The 15190-nt window shown below is 41.6% G+C and overlaps 1 protein-coding gene across 1 annotated transcript in view; it reads left to right on the forward strand.

Moving 5' to 3' along the window:
- Window positions 1–6288: 6288 nt before the first annotated feature.
- The window catches only part of stt3b.L (STT3B, catalytic subunit of the oligosaccharyltransferase complex L homeolog), a 42605-nt gene continuing 33703 nt past the window's right edge, over window positions 6289–15190 (forward strand). Inside the window, exon 1 of the mRNA XM_018267473.2 lies at window positions 6289–7431. Within this exon, the coding sequence (XP_018122962.1) occupies window positions 7121–7431 (311 nt within the window). The 5' untranslated portion in view covers window positions 6289–7120. The remainder of the gene's footprint in view (window positions 7432–15190) is intronic.

The following is a 15190-nucleotide window of genomic DNA, read 5'->3' on the forward strand; positions in this document are numbered from 1 at the left end:
CTCCTCTGTGGTTGCAAGATAGCAGCCCTTTAGACACCAACAATTTTATTATCTGGCTAGAAGTATAACTTAATCCATTTTCTTCTATACCAAGGTACACCCCATGGCCCCCATTATGTCAGGAGTTCCACGGGACAGAAGGTGGCAACCTTATTTAAAGATCAGATATATCAGACTGGGAAGGTACTTAAAAATTTGCCAACCATTTGGACATCAGTCAGTTATTGCACTTTATAGAAGATAACTATTTCAAATAATTATTTTAAAAAACTGCCAACTTGCCCAGGCCAGGCTTCCCCAGCAGGTTTAGCCGAGAGCAGAATGGAAGATGCTGAAAAAAGTCTCTATGCACCCCAGAATTTCCTCATGGCACCTATAGGTAGCTCATTCCACTACTGATGTCAATACCCATGTGTTAACCATTAGAAAGCCGTTACACACATAAGATCTACATGGGAGGAGTGCTAGGTAAAATCTTTCTTGTCCAAAAAGAAGAACAGGAGTAAAGTCTGGAATGGTCAATTCAAATTCTGAATCTAAACACACATTTGAATTGGACTTTGCATGCAATAAATAGCTAAAACATCTCTGAGAAAAATCAGTAAGATGAGTAGAAAATTGTTTTTCCCAGTCTATATCAGAGACTGGTAGACAGTTCTCAGAAATGCCTACCTGAGGTTGTTTCTGCCAAAGGCAACAATACTAGGTATTAGAGAGGAAGTAAATTGCACCTTGATCTCTATAGCATATCAGAACCCATAATGGTATTTGCAGAAGTGTGTCTCTCTTTTCAGTCCAAAGGATTATCCTTACAGTGTATTTTAAATGTCATTAGTCTTCCTCCCAAATTTACATCCACAGGATAAAAATAAAAAAAATGAAAGAATAAAATATGTGATGTACTCCAAAAAAAAAGCAATATTAGCATGTACTGTAATAAAATGCTGCATGCTGTATACAATTTTGGGGTTTTCTGGTATAGATTCTGAATAATGTACACAATCAGTTCTGATATTGATTGATATTGGTATTCACCCTGTAAAAAGGGGAACTATCGTAAAAATGAAAATATAATATTAGCTTCAGCATATTAAAATAAGAAACTTTCTAAATACAATCAATTAAATATTCTGTACAGTACTATTCCTCTCTCAGCATCTGTTTTTCTTCATTCTCTCTTCATGCAGAAGTTGGGTGTCAGATAGGAGTGAGCTCTAATACATCTTCTAGGAAAGGGATCTTCACTAGTCAGCGGCTTGAAGGAAAGGGGCACATGGGGAAAAATGTTAATTGACTTTGCTTTTGATACTTAGCATACAGATACATAGATTCATAAGCATATGGTTATGACCCATATGCCCCCCTCAAGTCACTGAGTAGTTACAGACTGATAATCAGAGAGCTGCAAAGCAGGAAGTTGGATTCTGGCTATTATATTATACATTCATTCACTCCAGCATATTCCTTTAAGCAAGGACTAGGTAAGGGAATGAGTCAGGAAAAAAAAGCTAATTTGTTAGGCAGGGAAGAGGTCAGGGGGCGGCAATTGTGTTTGCCAGGAAATACATCAGGGCACATGGCAGACAATAGAACATCTATTAGGCAGGGAATAGGTCAGGGCATAAGACAGACAATAGCCAGTCCATTAGGCTGGGAATAGGCCATGGCATGAGGCAGACATTAGAAAGTACAACAGGCAGGAAATAGGCCAGGGCAGGCGGCAGACAACAGAAAGTCTGTTAGGCAGGGAATAGGTCAGGGCATGCAACAGACAATAGCCAGTATTAGGCAGGGAATAGGTCAGGGCATATAGTAGACTCTATAACTAGTCTGTTAAGCATGAAAATGGTAAAGGCTTGTGAAAGGATAGCTAATCTGTTAGGAAGGGAATAGGTCAGGGCATGTAGCAGATAACTGTAAGTCTGTTAGGTAGGGAATAAGTCAGGGCATGCAACAGACAATAGCCAGTCATTTAGGCAGGGAATAGGTCAGGGCATGCAGTAGACAATAGCATGTCTGATAGACAGAGAATATGTCAAGGCATGCAGCAGACAATAAAAAGTCCATTAGGCAGGGAATAGGTTGAGATGGCTGCAGACAATAGCAAGTCCATTAGGCATCAAATAGGTCTGGGCATGCAGCAGACAATAGCCAGTCTGTTAGGTCGGGTAAAGGTCAAGGAGGGAGGCAAACAACAGTCCTTTAGGCAGGGAATAGGTCAGGGCAGGTAAACAATAGAAAGGTTGTTAAGCAGGGAATAGGAAGCAGGGAATAGGTCAGGCAAGACACCTGGAGTAACACAAATGAATTAAGAAAACCAAAGTTCATGGATGCTGGAGCTGATTTACAAACAAAAGTGTTACACTGCCAAGGTGCAGTTGCCAATAGCCACCAGTTGGGAATATATTTTAGAAAAGTCTACTGCAAGTTGGAAAATGAAAGCAAAAATCTCACTGGCTACTACTCGCAACTGCATTTATGCAATTATTATGCATTATCTTTCTAAATACATCCTTCTGTCTTTACCCTAAAACCCAAAATTTTACCTTGACGGTGATACTTATGCTTGCCTTTCTATGTGTAATATAATTTTTTATTTTAGCTTAACGAAAGATTCTTGCAGTTTGGAGGGACAACGATACTGTAGCTATTAAAGTGATACTGACACTAAAAAAAATTATTTTCAAAATATTAATCTACACAAAGTTACCTATGGGTCACGTTGATCGTTTTTCACTAATAGTTCTGCTTTTGTAAGTAATTGTTACTTTAAGTTCCTAAACCTGTTTTGCCAACCCAACTGTCTCTTCTCAACCTGTCAGTTTCTAATGCTAACAGACTCTGCACAAATTTGGCAGCCCCCTCATAGAGGAACATGGGGGTAAGAAAGGTGATGTAAAAGCATCAGGAAAATACTTTTATGGAAAGATTATAAATAAAATAGCATTCGAAGACAATGTTATGATACAATATAAAAAAAAAGTTTATTTATTGGTGTCGGTATCAGTTAGCTGGTAACACAGGTAATCTATGGATATCTCTAACAAAGGGTAATTATTTTGCTAATCAATATATGTATGCATGTTTTGCATTATATCTTGGGCACACTTTGACATTTGTGGTTAGCAGGGGATTTAAAATACTTTTATATTAAGGATTTGTATAACTATCTTCTTTGTTTTGACTAGTGCTGTATTTTAGCAGTCAGTTGTATGTGTACATAGTAGTGCCACAGAATGTACAGCAAACAAATTATACATTTACAAGTGAATTGTATGTATAAACATTTACCTTTTTCAATGACCTTGCAACACCTAGCAAGAGCGTTTTAGGAAAAACAAAGTACTCTTCTAGAAAATAGGATAACCTAATGAAAGGGGTAAGAAGCAGGGATTGTACATACAGTTATACAGAGAATATTAAAACCAGAGTCTTAGGGATGGCAATATGGATACACATGTAACAAAGTCATGCTTAATACAATATTTTAATCAGCATGTAAATCTACCTAGCCTAGAAACATCATTATTGATTGTGATCAGTTGTGTTCTTAATGAATCAGATGAAAATGAGTGTAGGACTGGTCAGACCAGGGATGACTTTGATGTAGTTGGCCATCTTAAATATATTGCAATGTATGGACAAACAATCCCTGTTTTGTTCAAAGGGAAGGGCATTTTTAATAGACTCAATGTCCTTAAGATAATGGGTTGAGTGCAGAGGATCACTTGTATTTGTCTGTATGAATTTTGTGGATGCAACCTCATTGCACCAGTGCCCACCTTCTGCATGGGGCAGCAGTGGCCCACTGGAGCTCTGACTTTAAAGGAGACTTCAACCCCCCACTTATAAAACCTACTACCCTACATAGCCCCCCCTCCTTGCTCCCCCCTTCCTCACACAGGTGAAAACACCTGTAACTGCCCATAATTCTTTAAAGGGATACGGTCATGGGAAAAAAAAAATTTCAAATTGAATCAGTTAATAGTGCTGATCCAGCAGAATTCTGCACTAAAATCCATTTCTCAAAAGAGCAAACAGTTTTTTTTATATTCAATTTTGAAATCTGACATGGGGCTAGACATATTGTCAATTTCCCAGCTGCCCCTGAAAAACTTCAATCACTCTTTACTGCACTGCAAGTTGGTGTGATATCACCCCCCTCCCTTTTCCCCCCCAGCAGCCAAACAAAAGAACAATGGGAAGGTAACCAGATAACAGCTCCCTAACACAAGATAACAGCTGCCTGGTAGATCTAAGAACAACACTCAAAAGTAAAAACCCATGTCTCACTGAGACACATTCAGTTACATTGAGAAGGAAAAACAGCAGCTTGCCAGAAAGCATTTCTCTCCTAAAGTGCAGGCACAAGTCACATGACCAGGGGCAGCTGGGAAATTAACAAAATGTCTAGCTCCATGTCAGATTTCAAAATTGAATATAAAAAAATCTGTTTGCTCTTTAGAGAAATGGATTTCAGCGCAGAATTCTGCTGGAGCAGCACTATTAACTGATGTATTTTGAAAAAAAATTTTTTTCCCATGACAGTATCCCTTTAAATAACCTTGCATTGTAGAGTCAGTGCAGTGGAGCTCACAGGCTCCATCTTCCAGCTGTTTGGTCTTCTTCCTTCCCTTTGGCAATTTCTATTACTTTTGGCGAATGCGCAGTTATCACAAATCAGAAGACTGCTCCAACTGTGCATGCGCCAATATCCTGCTCACTTCCCAAAGAAGACCTAACTTTATTTCAAATCTTTGCCGGGGCGGTGCAGGTAGGGGAGTGAACCTGGGTCACTGGTGGCCTATGAGGGTTGGGCTCACTGGGTTTTCTCCCGGTGTCTTGCCGGTCCAGTCTGGCCCTACCTCCGCTTAATGGTTTAAAAATAAGTGGCAAGCACAACTTTCCCTTGTTTGTATCAGTTGTATTAGTCTTCAGTCACTTGAATGATCCCTTAAAAACACAACTATAACTCTGTTTATTATATGAAACAAACACAAAAATAGAAAACAAGCATCTGCAAAAAACCTGAGCTTTTCCAGTGCTCCTGATAGTTGACATTGTGGAATTTTATCTGTATTAGCGGGTTTGGATCAAATGTATTAGACTCAATCTCACTAGGGTTGCCACCTTTTCTGGAATAAAATACCGGCCTTCCTATATATTTATGTTTTTTTCCCTATTAATAACATTGGGATCAACCATCATTTTTACCAGCCAGGCCGGTAAAATACCAGGTGGCAACCCTAACTCTTACATGGGAAAGCAAATCAGATACTTGAATCTGTACTCTGTGCATGAGTTTGATACAATGGGCCAGATGCCACCACATGCAATTACTGTACTCTCACAACACGCAGGCTTTCCACAGAGGTCACTTGTGTTATTTCTAAAGTAGCAGATATACATCCCTGTATATAGGGTTGCCACATGGCCGGTATTTTAACGGCCTGGCCGGTAAAAATGTTGCTTGATGCCAATGTTATTGATAGGGAAAAACCATAAAGATATAGGAAGGCCAGTATTTTTTTCCAGAAAAGGTGGCAACCCTACCTGTATAGGGTATTACTAGGAGGTACAGCAGGGTAAGTAGATATGAATGAGGATGCTGTGGGGAATTATTGCTGAAGAATACTGTATATCTCCAAATATCACAAACTAATGGAAGAAGAGTCCTTGTCTTATGCTGATGAAGATAATAATCACCTTGGGAATGAACTTCACAAGCCAAACAGCTGGCCAATAAGTCACCAGCTGAAACTTTATATATACACTAAAACCCCTATTTTACATCCCCTGATTTTAAGTTTTCCCTCATTTTACATTGTTGTTTTGTGATCCCACTTATATATTATACACAAAACATTCCCCTGATTTTACATTATCCTGGATTTTACACCATTTTTTTCTGGTCCCCATAAAAACGTAAAATTGGGTTTTTACTGTAGTCTCTGAGGGGCAAGGTGAAAAGCAAGCCCCGCCCTCATATTGACAGTGATGACTTCCGGGTGTGGGCGTCACTCTGTGAGGAACACGGGACACTGTATGTCAGTCATAAGGTGCCTCCGTACAAGACACAGGCTGGGGAAAGCCAAACGAGCTTCTTTGATAATTAATATATATATATATATATATATAATATAAAGTCACTTGGTCCCAATGTCATTTGACTGTGCAAAGGAAATATACAGGGACACCTCGTGATATCGCCAGGGAGAGACAAAACATATGTTAGAAGGACTAGTTCTAATAATTACAAGTCTAAGTGCTGCTTCCGATAGAAAAGAGTGCCCCCTGCACTCGGCAGCTGCTGCTCACTGCTTACATTCTATTCTATACACCGCGGGTGCTACAAGCGTTTTCATTCGGCTTCAACTGAGCAAACCTAGCGCTCACTCTGCCGACCCCAGCAGCGCCGCATAGCCGAAGATGATTGGCTGACAATTAGGGTTAAACCCCACCTTGCAGTTACGGCTCATTTTGCCCGCAGTCCCCAGACGTGTCAATCTTCAGTCACCCTGCGTTCTCATTGGCTGAGAGAGCGTGCTATTCAAATCGCACAGGCATCTCCACCCCCTTTCTCACTGACAGCACGTGCCGCGGGGCTACTGGGAAGTCTCCTAAAGGATCGCCGCTTTTTACAAACGTCACCCAAGCGGAGGGGTGGTTTGAGAGGTTTTAAAGCGCGACTGGTGGACGTCTCCATTGCTATCCGCCCCTTATGTACCTGTCGTTCTCGCATTGGCGAAGGGTGCAAGTTCGGCTTGAATGTGCAGGCGTGGTCTCTTCGACAAGCCCCTCCCTCTTCTCAGCATTGAGTAGGAAATGTCATTGTGAGCGCAGGAGCTGGAACTGGCTCTGCATTCCCAGGCCTGGATTTCGCTCTCTGCCTTTTTCCTCACACTGTGATGTGGACGGTGATTTTAGGAGAGAGCGATAGAGCGCGCGAGGGAAGGAGAAGCCGACAAGGCTGTGCAAGATCTGCGTGCCCGCGCACTTTCATAAAGCTTTCTTAGTCGCCTCCGAACGCTTCCCTCTGGTGCCCCCACCCCGCCACCTTTACCCACACCCCCACCGCGGGAGGAGGAGGAGGAGCGGCGGCCAGCGGGGGGAATCCAACATGGCGGAGCACGCAGTCCATGAGAACAAGCACAAAGCGCAAGCCGCCAACTCCGGGGCCTCCTCCCCTGCCCAAAGCTCCGGGCGCTCTGTCGCTTCAGTCAATAATAGTAGTAGCGGCGGCGGTGCGCATTCTCCCGGAGGAGGAGGAGTAGAGGGCCATGGAGGACTGTCAGGAGGCTTGTCGCAGCCGGCAGGCTGGCAGTCTCTGCTCTCCTTCACTATTCTTTTCCTGGCCTGGCTGGCCGGCTTCAGCTCAAGGCTCTTCGCTGTCATCCGCTTCGAGAGCATCATCCACGAGTTCGACCCCTGGTGAGTGTGTGTCTGTACGGGCATGTAACAGTTAATGGGATAATAGACACTTGCACCGGACCCTATATTAGCAACGTGCTAAATCCCACTAGCCATTGCTGGACTACAACTCGCCTCTCTGGCTTCTGGGACATGTAGTTCTCGCAAGGGTTGCAGGTGCACCTCCCTGTCCTCTGCTGCTTAAAGCTGATTGGTTGCCAACCTTGGAAATGAACTTGGGGTTTTCTTGGCTATCAGAGGCTCATGGTTAGGGGACAACTATGTGTGTGGGCAGCCCTACATTTCCTCTGATCACTTTTGGGGTTTTTACACCTCACAACAATTAGTATAGGACCGAATGTAGTGTAAACGTTTAACTCTTTCTCAACTGTTCTCCTACAATGCTTGAATTGCAAGCTTTTAGATCTGTTCAATTAAAATGCTCAGCATCCCCCCATCAGCTTCTGTAGTAGCGTAAACAGGCCATGCCTGCCCTAGGGCTTGACAGATGTATTAGTCTGCAAAGGTGTAAGGGGATTATTTTTCTCCCCCGAGTCTTTGGTGACAGGAGTTGCTATTATCCCTGTCCATGTATTCAGTGTAACTAAGGTACTTATACAGGGTTACAAGTATAAGGTGTGTCAGCTTGTCGTGCGTATACAACCCACAGCTTAGCAGGGTGAGGGAAGTTGCAGTTCTGCGCACCTGGAGCACCAAAGACTGCCTCCTCTTTTTTAAATGGGTTTGCTTCCTTGTTTGTTGCACTCCATACATTTCGGTCGGCAGGCACAGTAATTAGAGGAGCCCGTAGCAACCACGTGCTCTCCGTATTCTGCAGAGCATGTTAGATGTTGTGTGCCTTGGGTACATGACTGAGATGGAAGATAATATGGTATAAGAAAGAGCCTGCAGTTAGAGGATGTCACTGTCTGATTTGCAGCAGTCTAGATGGAGAATCAACCTTCTCTGCAAAAATGTGTGGATTAACGACAGATGCTGGGCTGCAGGGGGGGGGGCCCTTATTGGAGTTCTATGCATTTTACCTGTAGGCTGTACTGTGAAACAATAAGTAATGCACTGTTTCATTTCTTGTTAAATTCACATATAGCAGTGATCTCATGTCTGAGCCTTTAGCAATATCCTCGGCAGTCCCAGGGTCTGTCTTGTATCCAGCGTGTGTCTCTCTGCTTTTCACAGAAAAGTTGAACTGAAGCATTCTCAGTGGTTTCAATACATTTCTATTGTTTTGACCGTTTCAAACCTTGGTGCTAGCTGCTTAACGTGCTAAATAATTCAAAAGAAGTATTGCACTTATTTTCTGCTTTAGTTTTTCTGCTTGTGGCTTGTTACTCAAGTCATGCCTCCATCATTATGACTGGAGTCTTGATTAAGATTAAATCTTGTTGCTAATATTCACTCTTAAGTGACGTGATCTTTGTCCCATTTTTAAATGATCAAGAATATGGTGTTGGAGGCCATAAAGAGATGCATATAGAGCAACATACCTGCAACATTTTACTGAACCAAGACCTGAAACTTTACTTTCTTGGCTCACAGACTGTTTTGGTTTTGTCTGTCTTTTACGAGTCAGAATTTGTATAAAGCTTATTCACTTTCCTTTTGCTTCTATTTATGGACAACTTCTCAAAACCCTTTGTTGTTTTCAGTTCGAAACTGTCACAATTAAGCAGGCTTGCAAGCCACAGTTTCACCACCTTCCTTTCCCCCCACAAAAAAAAAAACCCACACATGCATTGCGTTTCAACAAAGTCTTGCTGTTAATTGTCTTCTATGTGTCTCTGTAGCCTTTTTATAGTCTGTTAAGCGCCTGGTCTAGCATTTCTGGCATCGCAATGCTTGCTACTAGCATAATAAAATGGATGCTTCCTATTTTGTCACCATTTCCTTTTTGTTTGAAAATGAGGTTGTCATAGGTGTCTGATAGTCCCATAAGACATGTTCGTTACATCTGGCCTGCCTAAACCACTTGCTCCGGAGGGCTTTAGCTGCGCTCCATAAGCCTTTCCCCTCCACCTCTCTGCCATATGTCCTTCTCTCTTGTGCACTGTCAGATAGCTGTCTGGCAAGAGTGAACACACTGGTATGAAATAAAGAGCTGCCTCCTCAGTTAGGCGGCTGTTCAAACTCTAGTGATTATGAAACAGTTTGAGGCTTGGGTAACGATCCCTTGCTTTGATTACATGCAATTTCTGCAAAATACTATTGTTTTCCGTGTTAGTGACAGCGCACTAAAGTGACAGTAACTAAAGCAAAGTGCTCGTTTAATAAAATTTAGAATTTCTTCATCTATTTGAATTTTCATTTGTAGGATGGGACATGCTGGAATTTGTGTGAGTTAGGAGATTAAATTTATCAAGGCTTTGAAGTAACGGGAAAGTAAAAAATGTTTATAAAATAATACTTGCTTTCACAGCATTAAAATAAGAAATGGCAGTTGTTGGTCACAATTTTTTATTTCATACAATTCCTCAACCCTCCAGGCTGCTCACACTTTTTGTCATGTCTGTGGCTGAGCAAACCTGGGCCACAATTACAGACAAACAATGTAAGGGTTTCTTCCAAGATGCACAACATGTATTTATTAACTCTAATATAGTAACACTATGCAGATGTACTGGATGGAAAGTTTACTTCAGGAATTTCTGCTCCTGAGGGTGTATTTATTATTTATATATAAAGCCGTAACATATTGGCAGCACGTACAATAAAGTGGGTATATACACTGAACAAACAAAAACACAACTGAGAGCTTAAAGGGATACTGTCATGGGAAAAATGTTTTTTCAAAAGGCATCCGTTAATAGTGCTGCTACAGCAGACTTCTGCACTGAAATCCATTTCTCAAAAGAGCAAACAGTTTTTTTAAATTTAATTTTGAAATCTGACATGGGGCTAGACATATTAGCTGTTTCCCAGATGCCCCCAGTCATGTGACTTGTGCTCTGATAAATTTCAGTCACTCTATACTGCAAGTTGAAGTGATATCACCCCTTCCTCCCCCCCCCCCAGCAGCCTAACAACAGAACAATGGGAAGGTAACCAGATAACAACTCTCTAACACAAGATAACAGCTGCCTGGTAGATCTAAGAATAGCACTTAATAATAAAATCCAAGTCCCACTGCGACACATTCAGTTACATTGAGCAGAAAGCAGTTCCATCCTAAAATGCTGGCTCTTTCTGAAAGCACATGACCAGGCAAAATGACCTGAGGTGGCTGCCTACACACCAATAATACAGCTAAAACTATACACTTACTGGTTCAGGAATGAAATTTTATATTGTAGTGAATTATTTGCAGTGTAAACCGTGTAATTTAGAAATAAAAACGATATCATAAAAATCATTACAGAATCCCTTTAATCTAAAAGGTGATGGGTGCATCATCCCAAGGGATAGAAGTTCCTCCAGTGAAATATCTGCATCATACACAGACCGACATTTTTCAACCAGACAAGTTTGACTACATTTCTGTCAGACTAAAAAAAATAACTTAGGTGTCAGATTGGATGTGCAAAGTTCATAATGTAGTACTACATTATACTAGGTTTTCATACATGGTCAGGTGATAAAATGTTTGTATTGGCCTTTTATACCTTTGCAGCAGCAGCATTCACTGTGGTACAGTGTGAATGTTGAATGTCAGCTTTGCCTTTAGGAGGAATGCATGGTGTTTTGTAAAACAAATGAATATATAGCTACAAACTAGATATACTGTATATATGGTTCTACACATGTCAAGTCAACTTTTGAAGCAATAAGTTTGATGATCTCTGTCATTGTCATGCAGGGAAATCCCATTGTGGCATGTAGGGTATTATATAGTTACTTTAGTCAAACCAGTGGGGAGCTTTATGGGTATTTATTCTGTCAAAACTTCTTTTTAGATTTTGATAGCTTGGATACATGTTGAAGAAAAAAATGGTTTATTTAAAATTACATATATGGGATCTATTATATAGAAATCTCTAAATAGTGATCTCAAATCTAGTTCATTTTAAAGGATAAGTAGGTTTTTTTTTTAAATCCCCTAAAATGATTCTAAACCGCCCCCAGAGTGTAGCATACCTTTCTCCATCCATTTAGTTTTATTTTGTTTCTGGGATTCAAGCCTCCGAACTGTGTCAAATGGGTTCTAATTTATAAAAGACTTGAATGCAAAAAACTCCATTCAGTGTAGAGGGGGTGAAAAACTAATTCATTGAGTTTTCAAGCAAAACCTCGAGTAATCTTCAAATTGTTCGAGGGACCTCTGCCATTCACCATTGACTTCTACATGACCTCGACCGATTTTAGATGGTGTATTTTTTGGATTCAAGCGATTTCCAGCTTGGGGTATAATAAATGTAAAAAAAGTTGGTTAATTTTTCTTTTTTGAAAATCTTGAAAAAAGTTAGACTTTTGACTAAAATATACCCTCAAAAACTTGAATTATTTTGGTAAAATACAACTCAACCTTTGATAAATAAACCCCACAGTGTTGTTACTGCCACTGCACACAAAATACCCAGTGTACTATTGGCTTAATGATATTTGCAGGACAGCATGCAAAGCTTCTCATTCAAATTTTGGCAGGTTAGCAGGGGGTATGATAATGTATATTCTTCTTTTTAATGTATTCTAAGCAGAGCCGGACTGGCAATCTGTGGGTTCTGGCAAATGCCAGGGGGGCTGCTATAAGGTGCCATAGAAAGTCACTATTTAGTGGGCTGGAGGGGGCTGTTTGGGCCTCTGTGTGGGCTGATTGGGCCTCTACCAGGGCCTCTTTTAATTCTCAGTCCGAACCTGATTCTAAGTGCTATAGGCTGCATACAAGGCCACACAAGATATTGCATCCATTGACTTTTGTAGCAGTTGGATATGGTAGCTGGCACTGTTTCACCAAAATCACAGTATGCATTGAAGTACATCACCACAATTCTTTTCTTGAATAAAAATGCCTTTATTAGGAACACTGGCATGACCTGGATAAGCCTGAAAAAAGGCTCTGTGTAGCTTGAAACGTTGCTTATCCAGGTCCTGCCAGTGTTCCTAATAAAGGCATTTTTATTCAAGAAAAGAATTGTGGTGCTGTACTTCAACCAATCTATGCAAGAGGAGTGGAAGGTGGCTATTCAGGGTTCGTGCACCACGACCCACTGATTTGAAGTTTTGTGAGCTGATTCTACCAACCAAGCAAAAATCACAGTATGCTACAGAAATGGGAATTCAGTAACCTGCTGAAATGGAAAGTATCAAGGACGGTGTCGGTAATCTTGCAGCACTGATCATCAACTAAGCATTCAACTGTGAAAGATCAACTAAAACATCTTAACTTCCTCTGTTAATGGATAGTATACTACCTCTTTCCAGGTACAGAGTACATATGTTACTAAAGGGAATCTGTCATGTTCCTGTTTGTATCAATATTTGACCACATCAGTGTTTAGATCTTAAGTAAAATTATTTTGATGAGCATACAGTGTGAAATTATTATGTTTATTTATATTATCCCTCCTTTACAGGCCTCCTGCTCTGGGATTTACATCATTGTGTTAGAGCCTGGAGGTACTTAAAGGGGAAGGAAACCTAGTTGGTGCAAAAACCCTCCTCCCCCCTGGCCTACCCGTCCCGCTGGGCAAATGCCCCTAACTTGTTATTACCCTTCTGCGCAGGTCCAGTCCAGGGAGTTCACAGACATCTTCTTCCACGCGATCTTCTTCCTGCTTTGAACGGCGTTTTGGCGCATGCGCAGTAGGAGCATTTCGCCGGTACGGATCTACTGCGCATGCGCCAAAAGTCACAAAGTTTTCTTCGTGACTTTTGGCGCATGCGCAATAGATCGTACCGGCGAAATGCTCCTACTGCGCATGCGCCGGTCAAAGCAGGAAGAAGATCGCGTGGAAGAAGATGTCGTCTGTGAACTCCCTGGACTGGACCTGCGCAGAAGGGTAAGTAACAAGTTAGGGGCATTTGCCCATCAGGACGGGTAGGCCAGGGGGGAGGAGGGAGGGTGGGCAACACACGGGAGGGGGGGAGGGTTTTTGCGCCAACTAGGTTTCCTTCCCCTTTAAACAGTTCGGAAGTCAGGCAGGCTGCAGCTTGCTATCTAACCCTGTGTGTGCCACTAAGCCTGCTGTGTAGACAGAAGTGATGTGAGGGCCGGCCCGATACCCATGGGTTTGGCCCGACCTCGCACCCCCATTTGCGGGTGGCGGGTGGGTCCGGGTTGAGCTCCTCTTCCTGCCCTCCCTGCCCCCTCCTCCCCCACCTTACACTGCTGCTTCCAGGTTCCAGTTTTATAGCTGCACGCATGCTTGCCCCGCCACTTTTGTGACGCCGTGGGCAGGTCTATAGAAGGAACCTGTAAGTCAGGCGCGGATGGCAGATATCAGGCGGGTTTGGGTTGGGAAAAATCCGACCCGCAAATCACAAGTGGACAGACAAGGGGATCACAGAGTGAGGTTGTGGAATTCACGCCGGGTGATGTTGTGATGGCTGATTCTGTGAATGCCTTTAAGAATGACTTAGATGATTTCTTGGACTGACATAATATCAAAGGCTATTGTGATACTAAACTCTGTAGTTAGTATAGATATGGGTATATATAATTTATGTGAAAGTAGGGAGGGGTGTGTGTATGGAGGCTGGGTTTTCATTTGGAGGGGTTGAACTTGATGGACTCTTGTCTTTTTTCAACCCGATTTAACTATGTAACTATATGTTATCTAAAAGTCTGGATTTTGCTGTATTCAGCTTCCCTGCAGCCAAGTGTCCAGTTCCCAAGATTCCATGAACAAATCTGTGATTAACAGTTATGTAAAGAATGAAAATTGCTGTTATGCAAGTCATTGTAGAAAACCGACTTGGCTGGAGGATGACAACTGCAGCACTGTTCAGTGGTTATTGTAGTCTGACCCAGAAGTGCAGATAGAAAGAGTAGACTATACTTGCAGCTACATAATCTCACTGAACGCTTCAGTATATTTGCAGGTTACTTTTTAATATTGCAGACTCCAATGATTAAATATCTTGATTGAAATAAATTCAACAACTATATTGTGCTGAGATTACAATTGGAAATGTTGTGTAACTAGATGTTACTGTAGTCTGTAGCAAAATCTTTCTAGAGACCCCCTCCATTTAAAAAAAATATTCTGCATGAATATATATTTAAACGGCCTCACTGGACCATATAACTCCTGAGTGCTAAGAATCCACAGGGTCCGCTTCCAGTATAGTTAGGACCCCTGCATTGAAGAGTTACCTGCTGCAAATAAATTATAGCAACTTACAAAAGCAAAATGGTTTCCGATTTTGAATGTGCGTGTAACAGCTGGCTGCAGTCCGTTCTTGCTACCAAAATTATAGTCCCTCCATTGATGAGAACTTTATAGAAACAGTGACTGTTCCTATCCCTGAGTTCAGGCTCTTGGCAAGTAAGCAATTAATTTAGGCCTCATACATGCCTGAGTTTGAGTGAGGCATTAAAGTTGAGGATGATAACTATACCTCTATAACATCGATAGTAGCTTTTTTTGGCAGAAGTCTGAGTAAACCAAATGCGAACCCTTAATATCATGCTGCTTTAGATCATGTCGCGTTACGTTAATTTCTGATTTATTTTTTTGTGTGCATTGAGTTCTCCCTAAATTATCATAATCTCCTGTGTAACTCTTCCAATATGCATCTGATCACAGGCCCCTACTAACTTTCTAAAAAACCGCATGTGTTTGTTTTGCTTTTAAGGGCAAGTAACACCAAAAATGGCAGGATTTTG

Source organism: Xenopus laevis, chromosome 6L (assembly GCF_017654675.1).
Source record: "Xenopus laevis strain J_2021 chromosome 6L, Xenopus_laevis_v10.1, whole genome shotgun sequence".
Lineage (NCBI taxonomy): Eukaryota > Metazoa > Chordata > Amphibia > Anura > Pipidae > Xenopus > Xenopus laevis.